The sequence below is a fragment of the Danio aesculapii genome, chromosome 11 (genome assembly GCF_903798145.1).
Source record: "Danio aesculapii chromosome 11, fDanAes4.1, whole genome shotgun sequence".
Taxonomy (NCBI): Eukaryota; Metazoa; Chordata; class Actinopteri; order Cypriniformes; family Danionidae; genus Danio; species Danio aesculapii.
The window spans coordinates 36,491,870-36,510,634 of NC_079445.1; the positions used below are offsets into that span (position 1 = coordinate 36,491,870).

Sequence of the window (18,765 nt, forward strand, 5' to 3'; positions counted from 1 at the left end):
TACAGCACGTCCCAAACTTCGTATACAAACTTTTTACTGCATCATTTTGGAAATATGGGTCATTATTAGACTTTAGATGGTTATAAAGTAAATAAATATTCATCATATTGATCAAAAGTACACTCTAGTGTAAAGCTTATGTGGCAATCTAAGTACTTATTAACTGCTGATGCAACCTCACTCTGAACACACAAACTAATATACTTATGGGTCATTGGCATTGGTGGTGTAAAACAATATTTTTGCTATTATTCATAAATTATGGACACTGTAAAAAAAATGCTGGGTTCCACACAATCGATTTGTGTTGGGATAACATAAATGAATTAAGTTAACTTATTAGTGTCTGCAAGTTTAAGTGGATTGAACATAAAATATTTAAGTTGTCCCACCCCAAAAAAAACCCTCAGGAATAATGTGGTTGTCGTTTTAAATAAGGTGCAAACAGCAAACACCATATTTTGAGTGCGATACTTTACTTTTTTATAATTAAAAATAATAATGATTAGTCATGGTGATTAGGTAAATAAATAAATTCCACACAAGCACTTGACAGCTGCTCAGTTTCTCTGTATAAAGTAATTTTCAGTGTTTGTGCTTTGTCATGCTGAAATTGCACAATCTAAACTGGATTTAGCATCATGCTAATTATTAAAACCAGTTTTATTAAGAGGATAATTCATTTTACTCACAGTACTGAATTGTTTAAACCTGTATAATAAGGAAAGCTCATGGTTCAGTTACAAAAAATTATTATTTTGAAGTATGTAGGAAACTGGTGTCCACTGACATTCATAGTCTGAAAAACAAATACTAATGCTATGGACTACCTATGGAAAAATGGCTTATACTGTAGAACATTACCAAAAATTTTCAAAATAGCTTTATTCAGAAAAAGTGGACCAGTAAATAGAGACTAGATCGAAATTTTTAGATGAACTATCCCTTTAAGAGAAAGAAGATAGCATATGTGATTTGAAACAACAAAAAAATACGGAAATGAAAGTGGAATGTTGAGGTTTGTCGACTTCTGCTTTTTTCAACATTGCAAGTTGTGAAATAAGGAACGAGAAATATTTGTTTAAAGTTTATTTTCAGTTAACAGAGTTGAATGATAAAACCTGAGCTGTGCAGTTCATGCATAACTTACAACTGCTATAATAAGCATTTACAGTTCCATCAGAAACTCCCCTCAGAAAGGTTTTAGGAAGCATCTTCATCAAGTAAACAGTGTAAAAAGCAGTGGCACTTTAATCATGTCTGCACAGTTGGTCTATATCAAACTACAATCTTATTTTTGAAGCATGTGATGAGCAGTGGACGGTTTATCTTGCGGGACCACAACACGTAGAAGCCGCTGGTTTACTTGGTTCTCTTCAGAAGCTCTTTAATATCAGCATCAATGTCGATGGTGAGGAACCTTCTGCTGTACCTCTTGAATGGTTCCCCGTCCGGCCCAATGAGGAACTTTTCAAAGTTCCAGGAGACGTCATTCCTGCACACGGGGCTCCAGATGATAAATTTAGGGTCTCCCATGAGGGATACGGGGTCGTCGCTGGGCTGAGGAAGCTTCTCCTTCAGGAACCCAAACAGAGGGTGGGCGTTTTCACCATTCACTTCCAGCTTCTCCAGAAGTTGGAATTTGGGCTCAAAGCCATTTCCAGGACGGACGTATTTCAGAGACTGCAGGATTTCTTCATTCTTGCAGTTCTCCTGTTGGGCAACCAAATTGCACAATATGTTATATAGTGAGTGAAGTAGATAACGGTGTATGAGCATGAAATCTGATTACAGCGCAGGTGCTGCTTATTGTCACCGATAACAATGGTTCAAGCGTTGAAAGTAGTGCAAAGGAGGTCAGAAATTCAGGATGACTCTTTGTAGACATGTTATTGTGAAACTTTCCCTCCCTTTTGTAATGGAGACCATTGAAAGACTCCTTAGATGTAACCCTTAAAATGTTACATTCATGTATTTATACGCTGTAAAACCCAACAGTCAACTTTATCAAATGAGTGTAGTTAACTCAATTTACTGAAAGTTAAATCTACTCATTTGAAAAGAGTTTAAAAAGGTAATGAGTAAATTAAATACCTCATTACTTTAACTTAAATGGAGTAAGTTCACAGTACTCATATAGATTAGTTTTTTAAATGTAAATGGTTTGTAGCAATCGGTTTCCTCAAATGGTTTGAGTTGCCTTAACTTATTGGGTTTCAGAGTACTCAGTTGGTTTGAGTTCTCTTCATTTATTGGGTTTTACTGTGGTCAAATTGCTTCGTTTACTCAAATGAATTAAGTTCACAGTACTCATTAGGATTAGTTTTTGAACTTAAATGGTTTGTTGCAATCGGTTTCCTCAACTGGTTTAAGTTATCTTAACTTTTTGGGTTTTAGTATATATTAAAATTATATATATTATATTATATATATAATTATATAAAGTCAAGTTATAGAATGTTTTTTTCAAAATTACAAGTTTTTTGTAAAACCATACAATAATTTAGTGCATGATGATAATAATAATGACAATACTGCGTTAAAATAAAGATATTAAAAGCCTAGTAGCTTACAAAACGACAATTCTCAACTACAAGTATCTTTTAATATTCCAAAAAATGATTTCAGTAATAAGTGTTATTTTTATGTAATTCATATTAAATATTTTTAATAAATGTTATTAAATATAAAGTAAATAAATCAAAAGTGATGATTAGTTAAAACAACATATGAAAACAATACATTATAATGTAAAATGCATATTTGTTTATTTAAACATTTAAAATGTATACAATTGTGTATAATGCTTCAAACGTCCATCATTAGATTATTAATAACAGTATAATAATCATCATTGGAAGAACATTATTACAAAAACGCCAGAATATATTTTATGATTATTTAATGTAATAATGCAGTTTATTAAAGTTTCTTTTATATAATCAGATAAAGCATTAAAACAACAACACATTAAATGGATTTATAAATGACAAAAAATAGCAAAATTTACAACAATATATTAACTAAATCAATAAACATACCAATAACTTTTAATAAACGAATTAGTCTTTTACATTGAACATTTAAAATATTACTAACATCCATAAAAACTATAATTTACCCTGCATATCTATTACAACTCATCACAGTAAACAGAAACTGTTAACTCTTCATCTGTTAGCTGAAACATCACAGTTAACTGAAGACTGACCCCAGTGCAGCACTAAAGTCTCACCTGGTGCCCGAACTGGTTGCAGGGAGCGCCCAGAACCACCAGCCCCTGGTCCGCGTACCGGCTGTGGAGCTCGTTCATCTGGGTATAATCCCTGACTGTTGTGCCTCAAAGCGACGCCACATTTTCAATCAGCACAACTTTTCCTTTGAGAGAGGAAAAATTCAGGAGATCTCCTGACATTAGTTTAGCAGACAGATCGTAAAACTTCTTCATGGTTCCTGCCATGCTCGAACACGCAGTTTTCTCTGCAGCTCAAAGGGCAAAACGCGGGTTTTATTTACCCTCAAGATCCTTGATTTGAACCTTGAAGCAGAAAATAGGAGGTGCGTAAAACGAGTCGAGGAAGTGCGTGTCGTGTTCGTTGTGTTATTGAAAGGAAAACAGGTAAATACCGCCATCTTCTGACAAATGAAAATACTGCATTCAAATCCCTGTTATGCCAACATTTTTACACGTTACAAACTACTCACATTCAGGGCAAAAATATCCCAACTAATCATGAAATAGTTAATCAAATATATCGAAAAAAAATATTTTATCCCAGTTCTTTTTAAGCAAAAAGTTGTCTGCAACATTTTAACCATTGCTTGACTGTGGTGTTTTATTTAAGAATGCCTCCCCGAGTTCGAAATAGGGAGGCAAGCCTTTAGTCATGCTGCCCCCTCATCCTGGAATAGCCTACTCTTCAGTCTGAGCTAAAGATGTCTGAGCTCATCCCATTTAAATCATTTGGCTCCATCCTTTATAACAAACAACAACAGTCAATTTCTCAATGTATGTGTCTTTAACATATTGTAATGTGGTATAGCTGAATAACTAAACTGTATTTTTAACATTATCTTTAATTTTTATTTAGGATTATTATTATTATTAGCATTTTTGATAAGTCATTGATTTTTGAGTTTCATATTTTGATATATATATATATATATATATATATATATATATATATATATATATATATATATATATATATATATATATATATATATATATATATATATATATATATATATATACACACATACATACATACATACATATATATACACATATATACACACATATATATATATATATATATATATATATATATATATATATATATATATATATATATACACACATACATACATACATACATATATTCATATATATACATATATACATATATATACACAAATATAAATATATATAAAAAAATAGTTAATTTTGCATGTGAAAAAGTCACTAAAATGCTCACATGTTTGTGCAACAATAGACCATTTTATTTTAATAGTCTGTGGAGCCCTTTAAAGTTGCAAAACTGCGTAGAATTCGTGCCTTTTAAGGTAGCCTAATACTGCACGTTTTCTAACGCTTCAGTTCGAACACACATCTAAATCGATTCATTTGTGCTTCTGTCAATGTAATATAGTATATTCACAACAATCTATTTGATCAGTTTATCAAAATAAGTAAAACAAAAATGATTTGAGTTCTTTTGTTCTGAAAAATACATCACTAACTGCTATATAAACAAAACTGAAATATATTAAGTTAGTTCATATATGGGTGTAAGGTTTTTATACATACATACATACATACATACATACATACATACATACATACATACATACATAGTCCCGTAGCCAGCCTGGTGAAAGGGGTGGTTCTTTTTTCTCAAAAAGTGAATCTTTTTACAGTTATATGCCTCATTTTATGTCTATTTATGAGATTTAAAAAGTGCAATTTAGTGACTTTTTAAGCACTATTTTGAGCTGGATTAGCTTGTTGGATGGTCATCATAACCACACTTTTTGATGTACTAAAAATATTTCCTAAAGATTTATAATAATAATAATAATAATAATAATAATAATAATAATAATGTAGAGCTTGACAATTTGTCTAGCCTCTCTTTTAAAAAAGTACAATTGACTTTCAATATGGTCCACTTTTGGAGCTTCACACATTTTTTATTGGTCATATATTTCTTTTGAGAGTAGGGTGCAAAATTTACAATAAAAAGTTCCTTGTAAAATGTTTCTCTATTTAACAATACAGTAGGTCAGTGAAAGATGACTTCATGTACGTTAAATTCCGCTTGGGTCTTAAAGCCTTTGTTGTTGTTTTTTTTTTTTTTATAATTTATGATGGCTTAGCAGTCAAAATAGGGCAAATGAGCTCATGTAAGGGACAAATTTTGGATCTTTATCAGTGAGGGTGATTCTTTCGAACGCCCCGAATTATTTACTGTCATCATGGCAAAGATAAAATAAATCAGTTATTAGAAATGAGTTTTTAAAACTATTATGTTTAGAAATGTGTTGAAAAAATATTCTCTTTGGTAAACAGAAAATAGGGAAAAATAAACAGAGGGGCTAATAATTCAGGGGGGCAACACACACACACACACACACACACACACACACACACACACACACACACACACACACACACACACACACACTTTAAAAAATAATATATAAATAATGTGGTTGAAATACTCGTAACACTTTTATGCAGTCTTGTAAACCGATTTGATTGGTCCGTTAAAATGATCGACTACAAGTTCGATCACTATAATCAGTAGCTATTGTCCCGTGTATATACATTATTGTACAAACGCGTAAACAAATGGCAGTCTGGAGGTTAATTAAACCACACATTTTATAAGTCACAGCTCTGTGTGCTCTGTTTGCAGCTTTTAACTTTTTAAATTATGTCGCATAGTCAGCCCGAACCAAAATGCAACAAGCCACATATGTACTTATTTTTAAAACCGCCTAAAACTTTTTCGAAGACACATTTGTATTAATATATCAAATACATATATTAAAACTAAAAATATAAATACTTAAAAAAATAAAACAAATGAAAATGACTCGCATTTGAAAGAAGTAAATATCTCCCACCCCTATAATAAGCGAATGGTTGTTCCCAGGAAGCTCGAGCTCGTGTTGAGGGAAGTGAATCTGCGCTTCTGAGTGTCTGCTCGCATCTTCAAGGAAACTTCTGATTTCTAGTCATAAAGCGTCTACCTCGTGTACATTTCACTTTTTAACTGATGCAGTCGCTTTAAAAGCATACAGCATTGACATTTTTTTAATGAACCAGAGAGGCTGTTAACCTCGATAAAAGCAGCTCTCGGTTATTCTTCCTCACAGACCTCAGTTGATATGTGGGAATGGCAGATTTTGAGTCTGGTGGGCTTCATCTTTTTAGGTCTTTTCCTCTTTGCTGTAGGCTATATCTTGTACTCCGGACTGACCAGTGAAATTATCATCAAGACTGGTTTATCCCCGGTCAGGAGCATCACTGTAGCCTATAAATACAGGACAGGAGCTTATAAAGACTGTGGCTCAGTGTTCAGAGAGAGCAGCAGCATTGGACCCAAGCTGTCATGCATTGGGATCTTCTATGACGACCCAAAGAAGGTGAGTTGACTTTTCAGTGAACAAGGCTACTAGTAGACCCTTAATAGAGGACACTTATTGGCATGTCAGTAAAGTCACCGTTATACAGTGCAGCATTGGCAGGAGAATGTATAGCTGGTGTGTGGTGAGAACACTGGCGTTGTTGAGACCCCCCCTCATGATTGTGAAGCGCTTTGGGTGTATGGTCATACACATTACAGTACATTACATTACAAATATATGAAGTTAAATATGAGTTCAGATGCAAAATTGTCTAAATGCCATCTGAAATTTTCTTCTAAAGTGAGCATTTTTCTCAGCCTATGTTTATGTTGTCATTTCACTAACTATAAAATTACTGAGCCTACACACAGCAGTCGGAGAAAAATGCTAATTTCAGAAGAATATATTTTAGAAATATCAAATGGCATTTAGAGCTTTTTGCATCTGAACTCTTCATATGTATTATCATCATCATCATTGGACTGATCAATGGCATTGTTTCAGGACAAGGATATTTTGTATTGAGGTAAAGTTGCTTTTATATTTTCACATTCATTCATTTTTGAAAAGTGACAACATGTGACACGGCCCCTATATTGTACTTTGAATCTTCTGTCTGAAATCGCAAGTATGACTGCAAATCAACATTAGAACTGTTTCATTGAATGTGAACACAGTTGTACTTTAATTCTAATATTATTTTCTCTTTTTAGAATTGGCAAAGAATATGTTTCTGAAATTGTATTAAGGAGAAAGTCAGAATGTGACTTTACCTCTATTTTTGTCCACACCTTTGTGGAAACAGTGATACATTGCCATTCTACTAAAGTGAAATGAAAGAACATTTATACTTTTATTCTGCAAGGATGCATTCAGTTCAATATAAATAAAGGCATGCTTAATAATGATAAAGAATTCAAGTTTTAAAAAGTTTTAATAATCCTGGTCTTTTGAAATTTTCATTCATCCAAAAAAAAAAAATGTTTCTCATAAATTAATCCCAATGAAAACTGATATGTCAAATTTTATAATTAACATGGCTGCTAATAGTAATACATTAACGTTATTTTGCAAACACTGTAAAAAATAATATATATTAAAATCAACAATGTTCGGCTTAGTCTCTTCATTAATCAGGGGTTGCCACAGCGGAATTAACTGCCAACTTATCCAGCATATGTTTTACACAACGGATGCCCTTCCAGCTACAACCCATGACTGGGAATCACCCATACACTCTCTGTCACACACATACACTACAGACAATTTAGGTTACCCAATTCACCTATACTGCATGTCTTTGGACTTGTGGGGGAAACCGGAGCACCCGGAGGAAACCCACGCCAACACGGGGAGAACATCACACAGAAATGCCAACTGACCCAACTGAGGCTCGAACCAGTGACCTTCTTGCTGTGAGGTGACAGCGCTACCCACTGTACCACTGCACTGCCCCTGACAATAAATAATTGAGAATTAATTTGCATAATTTCTTAATGGTTTTATAGTTGGTAATACTCATCTAAATATATTGCTGATCTACATTTAATGTTTATGTATTTAAATATTAATCAATTAATATAATTAATAAAAAAAATACAAACATTTTTCACTAACCATAAAGTAATTGATTAACAAAATATAATAGTAATTTAGCCTATATAGTATTGATACATCAATACTATTTTGCATACATTGTAAAATATATAATAAAAACAGCAGTGACAATATATTAATAATAATATTAATAAATATATTTGTTTTTATATATTATACAAAAAAAAATATATATATATATATATATATATATATATATATATATATATATATATATATATATATATATATATATATATATATATATATATATATATATATATAATTTACTTATTTATATATGTGTGTGTGTGAAATACAAATTAATGACAATATTATTATAATTATTATTCATATTATTATTATTATTATTATTAATATGCATTTGTAATGCACTTTTTAATCTCCGAAGCTCTACAGTAAAACTAAGCATAAAAATACAAAAACAAGTTTAAATAAATGCATCCTAACTTTAAAGTAATCCAGTTGTTGCATTTCTGATGTTAAAAGGAAGTGCACTTCATATGTTTACAGTATCTTTCCTTAAAGCATGTGCATTCTGTATGTAGCACATGAAACGCATGCAAAAAATGTATATTTAAAATTGCCACAGATACTTAAACATCTGATTCCCCCAGCTATCAGTAATCTTTTTTATTTGACAAATATGTCAAGTAAATAACACCATATATCAGTATAGCTGTGAAGTTGTGACCTCAGAGCCGCCTGTGCAGTTTCCTGTTTACTGAGCACTCAGTATGCAGAGCTCAGCACATCCGACACATTACACATGCATTAAACTTTAATTCCCTCATGAAAGCAAATTGGTTCAATTAGTTTAGCAAATTCGTTTAATCGAAATTTGCTCTTTTGTTTTGTTTAGCTACGACTTCCCTTCAAGTCTCATATGAGCATCTTGCAACAGGGCTTTTCATTAGAGATTTTATGCACATTAATTTTGTATTCAGCTGAATTTGTTTTATATTAATATTCTTTATTTATATATTTTACTTTTATCTATGTTGGTGATTAAAATGCATTTTATCTAGAGCTATCGGCCCTCATTCACCACTAGATGGAGGTGTTGATAGTCATTTTGTGCTCTAATATTTAATATGCAGTTGACCATGTGTGGGTGGAATATGTTCAGATATTTAGCTATAATTAGTTTATCAGTTATTGTGTCGCATATAATCATTTTATCATATATAATCATGATAAATGGTGGTAAAGTTGTCTTAGCCTGCGGTGGACGCATTTTCCATATTCCTTATTGTGAAATGTATCTCACAGTGATTGTGTAAATGCATTAATGAAGCCAGAGAATAAGTCATGGCTGTTACATAATAAAACCTGCTTTGCCTGAATACGTTTACACGACTTGTATAGCAGAGGTGTTTGTATTAGTAAAAAGGGGCAAGGATTAGTAAGAAATTCTCTTTAATTTATTATTCATTCTTCATGTAATTTCTAACCTGTATGATTTATGAATAATGAACACTCTCTTTTCTGTGCTACAAAGAATTAGAATGCTTTGATAATATGAATGTTTTAGGGCACAATAGTTAGACTCCCTGAAGTAGAAACTCCATTTATTTACTCCATAGGAAAATGTAATTACAGATAAACTTGTAATAATAACACAGACATTTTGTGAGCTCAGTGGCTGTTAATCAGGTGTTTTGACCTTATTCTGCAATGTGGAAGTGTGCTCGTTTTTGTGATTGTTTTAGAACTTTTCATTCAGTCTATAAGGGAGAAATGACTAATAGATGGCAGAAAACGGTCAATCTACTTGCTCAGCAAACAACTCTGTTCATGACTATACATAAATAGTAGAATAATATAAGAAAATATCAGTTTGCAACATCAAGCAGCATAGCAAGCTATTTTTAACACCTAAAAATCATGGAAGTGATTGAGACCGGAAGTCTCAAGCCAAAAAGATTCAAATGGCTGCGCCTGATTGTAAGTGAAGATTATGCTTTTGATAAACCAGTGTATTTGCATTAAGTCAACTTTTTTATAGCAGAATACATGTAAAGCAAGGCATTACCTATGGCATTTTACAAAAAACTCCACCAATTAGAGAGCCAAAGGGAGCAAAAAGCAGAAGCACCAAAATAAGATCTTAGCATTTTTGCTATTTTCATATATTTTGCTTGAAATTAAAGCTTGTAATATACTTCCCATATATATTTGGTTTGGTTCATGACTTAAAATACAAAGACTATTTAATACTTCAAAAACACCAGCACTTCTGACAAAGTGGATGCACTCTGACCAATCAGTTGATTCATGCCAAGGTCTGACTCAAATGCACTCAAAAAAAGTTGTTGCTCGTTTAATTTACTTTACTGAAAAATTCAATTTAATTTACTGAAAACACAAATCTTGAGACTTTTTTGGGACAACTTAATTGTTTGTTGTATGTTCAATCCACTTGTGTCAAGTTCACTTAATCGATTAGTGTTAGGACAACATGAATGAATTGAGTGGAACCCTGCATTTTTTATAGAGTGATTCTTTCATGAATCTGGCAACAATACATTATGGTATGGAGCCAGATCAGTCTAAAAAATAATACATTTGCAAAATAAAATTAATACATGCACAGCACAATTCACATTTACAAAATCTACTTTGATAATTCAAAACTCTATTCATAAATACAACACACAATTTGTGAATTAACAAGTAAAAATCATACATTTTTCACCATACGAATGGGATTTGTGTATATATGAATCGTGTTTGGAGTTTATGAATTGGATTTGTGCGTTTTTGACTGGTGTTTTGAATTTACGAATTGGATTTCTGCGTTTTTGACTGGTGTTTTTAATTTACTAATTGGATTTGTGTTATTAAATCGTGTTTTGAATTCACGAATTGGATTTGTGTGTTTACAAATCGTGTTTTGAATTAACGAAATTGGATTTGTATGTTTTTGAATCATTTTTTGAATTTACGAATTGGATTTGTGTATTTATTATTCGCGTTTTGAATTTAAGAAATGGATTTGTGTGTTTTTGAATTGTGTTTTGAATTTACGAATTGGATTTGTGTGTTTTTAAATTGTGTTTTGAATTTACGAATTGGATTTGTGTGTTTTTAAATTGTGTTTTGAATTTACGAATTGGATTTGTGTGTTTTTAAATTGTGTTTTGAATTTACGAATTGGATTTGTGCGTTTTTAAATTGTGTTTTGAATTTACGAATTGGATTTGTGTCTTTGACTCGTATTTTGAATTTACGAATTGGATGTGCGTTTTTGACTCGTTTTGAATTTACGAATTTGTTTTGTGTGTTTTTGTATCGTGTTTTGAATTCACTAATTGGATTTGTGTGTTTGACTCGTGTTTTGAACGTACAAATTGGAATTTGTAAATGTGAATTGTGTTGTGGATGTATAAATTATATTTTGTAAATGTATTAGTTTTGAGACTGATCTGACTTCTTAATTATGGAGTTCCTGAGTAGTCTTTGAAGCTTAATGTTGTATTTCAAGCTTAAAAGTATATGCAATTCTTCCTAATTGCATTGGTATAAGCACATTATTCACAGTTCCTTTATTATACCAATGATCTCTTGATCACCTCAAACATTTTTAAAATGTAGTTCCAGTGGTGTTTCAATACTGATAAAAAGTCAAATGATGTTAGATTAATATATATTTTGAGTTTTTTCATGTATGAAAGCCCTAACAATGGTGAATTCTGGTATTGTCTCTCTAAAGTATAGATTCCGATCACTATATAAAGTAGACTTCAAGCAGAAGTAGCCGATCGAAGTAGTCTAGAGTGTGTGGTTTAAATGCACCAAGGTTGTTATTATTGCATGAAGCCAAGCATGGGCTGAACTTGGTCTCTGAATGTCATGAAGAGGAAAGCAGAAAAGGTAAAATCTGTCAGAGTTTGGTGCCCTATACCTACACCATTTGCCCTTAGCGCCCCTTAAACTTTTAGGGAATATAAATTAGTGCCAAACACAACTTCTGTGACTTTCCATCTGACCTTCTGTGACTCCTGTTGCCCTCAGGGTTGAGTCACTTTCCAGGCTGCTTAGCTCTCATAAAAAAAGTTTATGAGGGATTCTTGTTGTTTATATATTCACTCATCTGCCAAAAAAACTCAACAAGAAGCTGTTGAATATAGGGAGATCAGAAAATAGCCAGCAGAAACCCACAATCCTGTTTGAGAAGATCTGTTTTGTGTAGGTTGATGGTGCTGCCGGAATGATTTCTTGGCAAAGAAACTCTCTTGGTTTTCCTGTTTGTGCACAAGACCCTCATTGCATGATCACATTTCTCACACCTCCTGCCCACCTCCTTCTCAACTGGTCAAATCCGTTTCATAGCATCAATGTGCACTCAATCTCCTACCACAAAGTCCAACTGGAATCTGACTCTTTGAGCGACAGCACCGCCTTACTTTCAAAGCCTCATTGTGAGCGACAGACTATTTTCTTCCGTCCCCCAAGTCCCCAATTAGCAACTGTCCAAAGCTCCACACATAGAGCCAGGGCCAAGTTCTGATCCAGTTCAGCTAATTGGCATAATGATCTCAGCTCATTAAGAGTGGAGCCTGGAGTGCTAAACCCGGGGGTCACAAGCTCCCAAATGCTGCTGATAAGAACTAGGAGGAGGATCGGAAAACAATCAACTCCTCTGAGATGAAGGATTGTGTACCCAAGGATTGCCGTGACCACCCTGGTTCTTATTGACTTGCTACTGTAGCCCCCAAGCTTTTGGGAACTTTCTCTCATCAGGCCAAAACAATGAAGTTGGAAGTGGAATCCCATGGGTTTGAAGATGGTTGCCATGGATAAGAAGAGCTGGGATTTCTTAACATGCTGGTTTCTATAAAAGGCCATGAAAGGCATTCCTGTCCCTGAGTGATGGAGAGGTTTAGGGTTTGCTCTTTCTCTGTTCTACATACCGGCCTTTGGGAAGACAGTTTGAAAGATGAAAAAGAAAAAATAGGCGGAGTAGACACTTGTGATGAAGGCTGCTCTTTGAATAGGTGATGGCAACTCGTGGCAGAATTGCAATGTCGTGATTATTACAGATGGTTTTTTTTTTAATATGTGCATGATTTTTGGTGGTGATATTGCCTATTCTAGATATCAAGAGGAGGGATTTCTGTGCTTTCAGATGTGGATGTAATAACGTGGTTTGTAATATCAAGACACAAAACTTGGTAACACTGTAGTTTAGTTCAAAATTCATGCTATTTATACTGGTTTATTACCTCCCTATTATTAAGATATTAACTGTTCAGTAGTAATCCTAATCCTACCCAAAACCTAAACCCAACATATATCTTACTAACTATTAATAAACCGCTAATAAGTAGTTTATTAAGCTAGTTTGTGTTAGTTAATGGTTTAACACCATGAATTGTGACCTAAACTAAAGTGTTACACACAACTTTGACAATTTTATGCATGTTTTAATACTGCACTGCCTTTGTACCATAAAAAAATTGGCTTTTAACCATTTAAGGATGCATAATTATTTAATTTTTATATCATTGTAGACCGTATTGTTAACTATTGGTATTATAAGTATTGTTCGGGGTATTTACTAAACTAAACTAGTAATGCATTTAAACTTAAACTTAAATACATTTATGATACATTTTTAAGAGCATAAAAGTGCAACATTTTGCAACCAGGTTTCAGTATACATGTTTTTGTATATATATTAGAGGTGTCAAAATGTGTTGTTTCTTTGGTGCACCGCGATACAGACGCAGACAATTTGGTATCGGTTCAGTAATGGATCCTAACATGTTTTTATGTACTGATGTCATTTATCTCATATGCACTGTTTCGTGGTAGAATACTATGGCGAGGGAGGCAAAACTCTGCACAATGAAGTTACAGCAGAAGCCCCCATTGTACTGCTGTGGAGAAAATGAAAGTAAACTCCATTGTTCTCTCTCTCACTGTTGCCCGTTTGACCTGCTGGCATGAGGTATCCTCTCCTCTCGACTGTTTTAGCGATACTTCCATGATCCATCCATGAGCGTGTCTGGAGAGCGAGTTTTCTCCTCCACGTCTATCATGGATCAGCTGATCGTCACAGCCGTTTATCAGTGTCACTTATCAGTGAACAGCACCAGCATGTTAGAGCCAATTGCAGCCCTTTCTGTTGAGCGCAAGGTTATTATAGTTAATGAAAATGAACGAAAAAACGAAAACTAAAATGTAAAATAATTGTCGTTAACTGCAATAAAAATAAAAACTAGAGTTTAAAAAAACTAGAACTAACTGAAACTGTGTTGTGTACATACAGAATTAACTGAAAATAAAATTATAGCAAAAACCTCCTTCGTTTTCATATTTGTAAGTGTATTTAATACATGATCTTACTGTAAGCCTTTTAGAAGTAAATCTATTTACTCCGCGCTGCAGGTGTTTGACCTGTACGGCACCTCAGAGTCTGTAGTCCTGGTGCCATTGGCCAGAATGAGCCGGTTCTCCTCCAGTCATCCTCGCTGTTGCTCCCACAACAAAAACAACAAGTGGACATCACAGCAGCATGGTGACAGCATTACAGGCACTTAAAAGTATTACTTTAACACGTTTGTGCTTAATAATGTGTCTTCTCTCTATCGCGAATGAATCTTTTTAACCGGATCTTCTAAGTGAACAGGTTGAACTAGTTCACCTAATCATTTGAAACGATTCGCGTCTCCAGTAAGCACTCGTCCACAAACTACTTTTTAACAAGCCTAATACCCCCTCTAACTCTAAATAATCCAATATATACTCTTATTCAGTTATTAGAACGGTGACGTGACGCTAAGATTAAATTTGAGAAGCGGTTCACCGATAAAACTGCGCATGCGTGATTCAGTGAACCGAGCACAAACGGTACATGACAGCCTGCTGTGACTGAACTAAACTTCAACAACTGCAGCGCGGGTTAAAAAAGGCTTAAATGAGAGGATCTGGTGAAACGTAAGTTTATTTTATAAAAGAAAATCGTATTGGAGTTTAAATAGGTGAATCATGCTTCAGTTGGGTTGCAAAACTTTACTGTAAGACATTTTTCAGATCATGGTGATGTTTTAATTGACTGAAATTACTATTGCTGACTACATAATGTTAAGTCCTAACATCCGCGATTAAATAACTGAACTTCCCATCACTACTGTCTAACATCAGAATCAGCCTTGCACACATATTGTACTTAAGGCTGCTGTCTTGTGGGCTCTTGTATTTGAATTTGAGGATGGGTAGATGGTAGTGGTAGATGATAGTGTTCGTGTGTCCTCTGAATACAGGTTTCAAAAAATGCATGGCTGAGTTTTTATTATACAATATTTATTCTGATGATTTTGAATCTTGCACCTAACAAATATCCTCATTTAGAAAAAAAAAAACTAAAACTAATAAAAACTAAACTAAAACTAAGTCATTTCAAAATATAGAAACTAATAAAAACTAGTAAATCTCCCTCTAAAACTAATTAAAACTAACTGAATTTGAAAACAAAAAGTCAAAATGAAATACAAACTAAAACTAATGAAAAATCCAAAACTATTTTAACCTTGGTTGAGCGCATGACCAAAAGGCGTTTAATAACTCGACAATGCTTAAAAAGCAAGCAGGAACCGGGTGAAATTAAAGGTACAGTTCATATATCTGCCTGTATTGAAGGACAAGATTGTATTACAAATACATATAAAATGTTATACATATAAAAATTACATTTCTAATATACATTTAGAAATTATTGTCATCATGTACTTAATGTGTTCAGTTAATAAGCATGCATGAGTACTTGCACAATTAAAACAATGGTGGACTGCATGACCATACAGTATGTGTAGAGATTAGCATAGTGGTCCTGGAGGGCCGCTGCAATCCCTGTGGAGTTTAGCTTCATCTTGCCTCAACACACCTGCCTGGATGTTTCAAGTATACTTAAAAAGACTTTGATTAGCTGTTTCAGATGTGTTTGATTAGGGTTGGAGCTGTACACTCTGCAGGTCACTGGCCCTCCAGGAACAAGTGTGGTGACCGCTGGTTTAGACAATGTTGTCATCTGTACATAGCTTTTTAAGATAAAGAAGTCTTTGTTGTATAAATGTATCCTAAATTCTTAAAAATAGTTTTCTGAAAATGAAGTAAATCCAAAACAAAATAAAGTATAAAGTGTTAGATGAATTTACACTTACAATGTAACAAAAACTGACAAATCGAACTCAAAATATGTTAATATGTACTAAAACTTCAACTTCTACAAAATTAAAATGAACATGAAAAATCCACACAGAAATGCCAACTGACCCAGCTGGGGCTTGAACCAGCGACCTGCTGTGAGGCGATCGTGCTACCCACTGCGCCACCGTGACGCCCCTTTTATAAAGGTTATGTGAATAACAGAAAAATGACATCTGAATTTAATGACATGCATTTTCTGTACAAAAACAAATTTACTGCAACATTTTCCAAAAGATCTTTTAAAATAACTGCGTTCCCATGAAAGTAGCCGGAAGTCATTCATTTTCAATGGGAGCTGGCGGCAATAAGCGGCAAGGAGCGGCGCGACACAGCACGTCTTCGCTGGTGTGGGCGTCAAGGACAGTTGAAATCAAGTCAACTTTATTGTAATAAGCTACGATGCGGTTCGGAATGTAGAAGTCCACCACTTGAGAGGAATCCAGAGAACACAGAGAACCCTTCAACATTTTCACGATATAAAGGCTGCTTTAAATACGAGATCAATGTAGTAAATTTTGATGCTCTTGCTGGCAAAGTAGTAAAGGCATTGTCGCAAGGGCGAACTCTGACGTTCTCTTCACCTTCGGTGTGAACCAGGGCCTTTTCAGCCTTTCAAGAATTAGACTGGCCCACTTCAGTTCACGACTGACTATAATAAAATAACGTCATTTCCAATTCAGTACTTCACAGTGAAGATTTATTTAAAGAGTTAACACAATGTAATGTTTAACAGTATCAGAATCTATTTACTGTAAGAATTAATGCTTCTAAATATCCAAACCTTGAAAGAAAAATATATCAAATAAATACAAATATAGCCCATATTAAGCTAGATGTATAAAATAAAGATTAAAATTAAATGTATTGAATTTTCTAATCATGTCTTTTTCAAGGAAACAACTGGTTTATAATTTCAAATATTTTTTATAAATCTGAGGACATTAAATGGTAGCTAAATCTCCAACACTATTCTTTAAAACATCACAATGTCCTTTTCTGCAATATCTGAATACTGTATGTATTCTGTGCAAAAGTATTTACAGATATCCAGTCCTTAAACACAAATAAAGAATAAAACAAGTATTGCTAGACATTTCAACCACAGTTTTACTTTCTAATGATGGCTTCATCTTCCATTTTTTAGCTCTTTCTGATCAAGTTAAGTCAGATTTATTAATGTAGTGAATCATCAGATTTTTCATTAATTGTCTCAGGGAATTTTTCACTGAGCAGATGTAATATTCATTAATTATATTAATTATTCTAATTCTTAAATTCACTCAATGACAATCCTACCTGCCCATTCTAGTGTGTTAGGCTCATGACTGGTGCTTGGTAACGGTATGGGCCCTGGCTCTTCACTGTTAGCAGCAAACTGGACTAGAGACTGCTGCTGCTGAAGAGCTACAGTTCAAGAAAACGATCGGTACATAAACGGTGGTTTGCAGACATCGTTGTTTTGCACTGCTCCTAACTAGCTTAACATTAACTTACCGGCCATTTTATCGTCTTCATGTGTTGTTGTACTCTCGCTGCCGCTGGTTTTAACAAAACTGGTTTTACACAGCTTTTTTAATTCTGGCCTTTTCAGCGCAACGTTTGCGCTTTTTATTATCAATTTTCATCTCTCGCAAATACAAATAAAATAATGAATGAAAAGAGTGAGGCTATGGTAAAATGAATAAATAAATAAATGAAAATAGTGCTACTGCTGAGAGTGCAGGCAGTTAGGGACACTGGCCCTCGTGGCCAAAAAAACGGACCAGCCCACCAGGAATTCTCCCGGTCCACCTGATTAGCCAATCCAGGCCTGGTGTGAACGCACAGTAATACCATATTATTGGACAGATGTGCAGTATTTGCTTTTATTCAAAAGTCTGCATTTTACCATCACAAATAAGAAACCCGTTTTTTACACTTGTAAGTCGGCAAATTCATTGTGTGTGTGTTGGGAAGTTAGTTTTGATTGAAAGTGAATTTTATGTTCTGGTTTGTTGCAGAAAGGTGTCGAGACGTCTTCTTTGATTTGATGAACTCAATAGCTTATTGTGATCATCTTCACAATCCGTCACGTCTGATAAAAATTGACTAGTGACAGATAGAAAAGATAATGTCAGCAAACTGCCATTTTCTGGAACTAAAGCATGCTGTTGTCAACAAACGTCTTGGAACAGAAATCCAACCGGCTCCTGCCATCAAAACTATTAGTATTTTTGCAGCGTCCTGGCTGTCTACGGATGGCAGGAACATGAAAAGGCAGTCCACTGTGAAGATGCGGATAGCGGCAGTGACAGCGAG

The 18,765-nt window shown here is 33.9% G+C and overlaps 2 protein-coding genes across 2 annotated transcripts in view; one reads left to right on the forward strand and one right to left on the reverse strand.

Annotated features, from left to right (window-relative positions):
• Positions 1–1,074: 1,074 nt before the first annotated feature.
• On the reverse strand, positions 1,075–3,570 carry gpx1a (glutathione peroxidase 1a). Its single transcript, XM_056468552.1, has 2 exons — positions 3,236–3,570; positions 1,075–1,713 (listed from the first exon to the last, which is right to left on the reverse strand). Exons 1-2 carry the CDS (start codon positions 3,458–3,460, stop codon positions 1,363–1,365), a joined length of 576 nt encoding a protein of 191 aa, XP_056324527.1. The 5' UTR covers positions 3,461–3,570; the 3' UTR covers positions 1,075–1,362.
• A 2,760-nt stretch (positions 3,571–6,330) lies between these two features.
• The window catches only part of LOC130236915 (testis-expressed protein 264 homolog), a 102,611-nt gene continuing 90,176 nt past the window's right edge, over positions 6,331–18,765 (forward strand). The window contains exon 1 of the mRNA XM_056467655.1: positions 6,331–6,654. Within this exon, the coding sequence (XP_056323630.1) occupies positions 6,397–6,654 (258 nt within the window). The 5' untranslated portion in view covers positions 6,331–6,396. The remainder of the gene's footprint in view (positions 6,655–18,765) is intronic.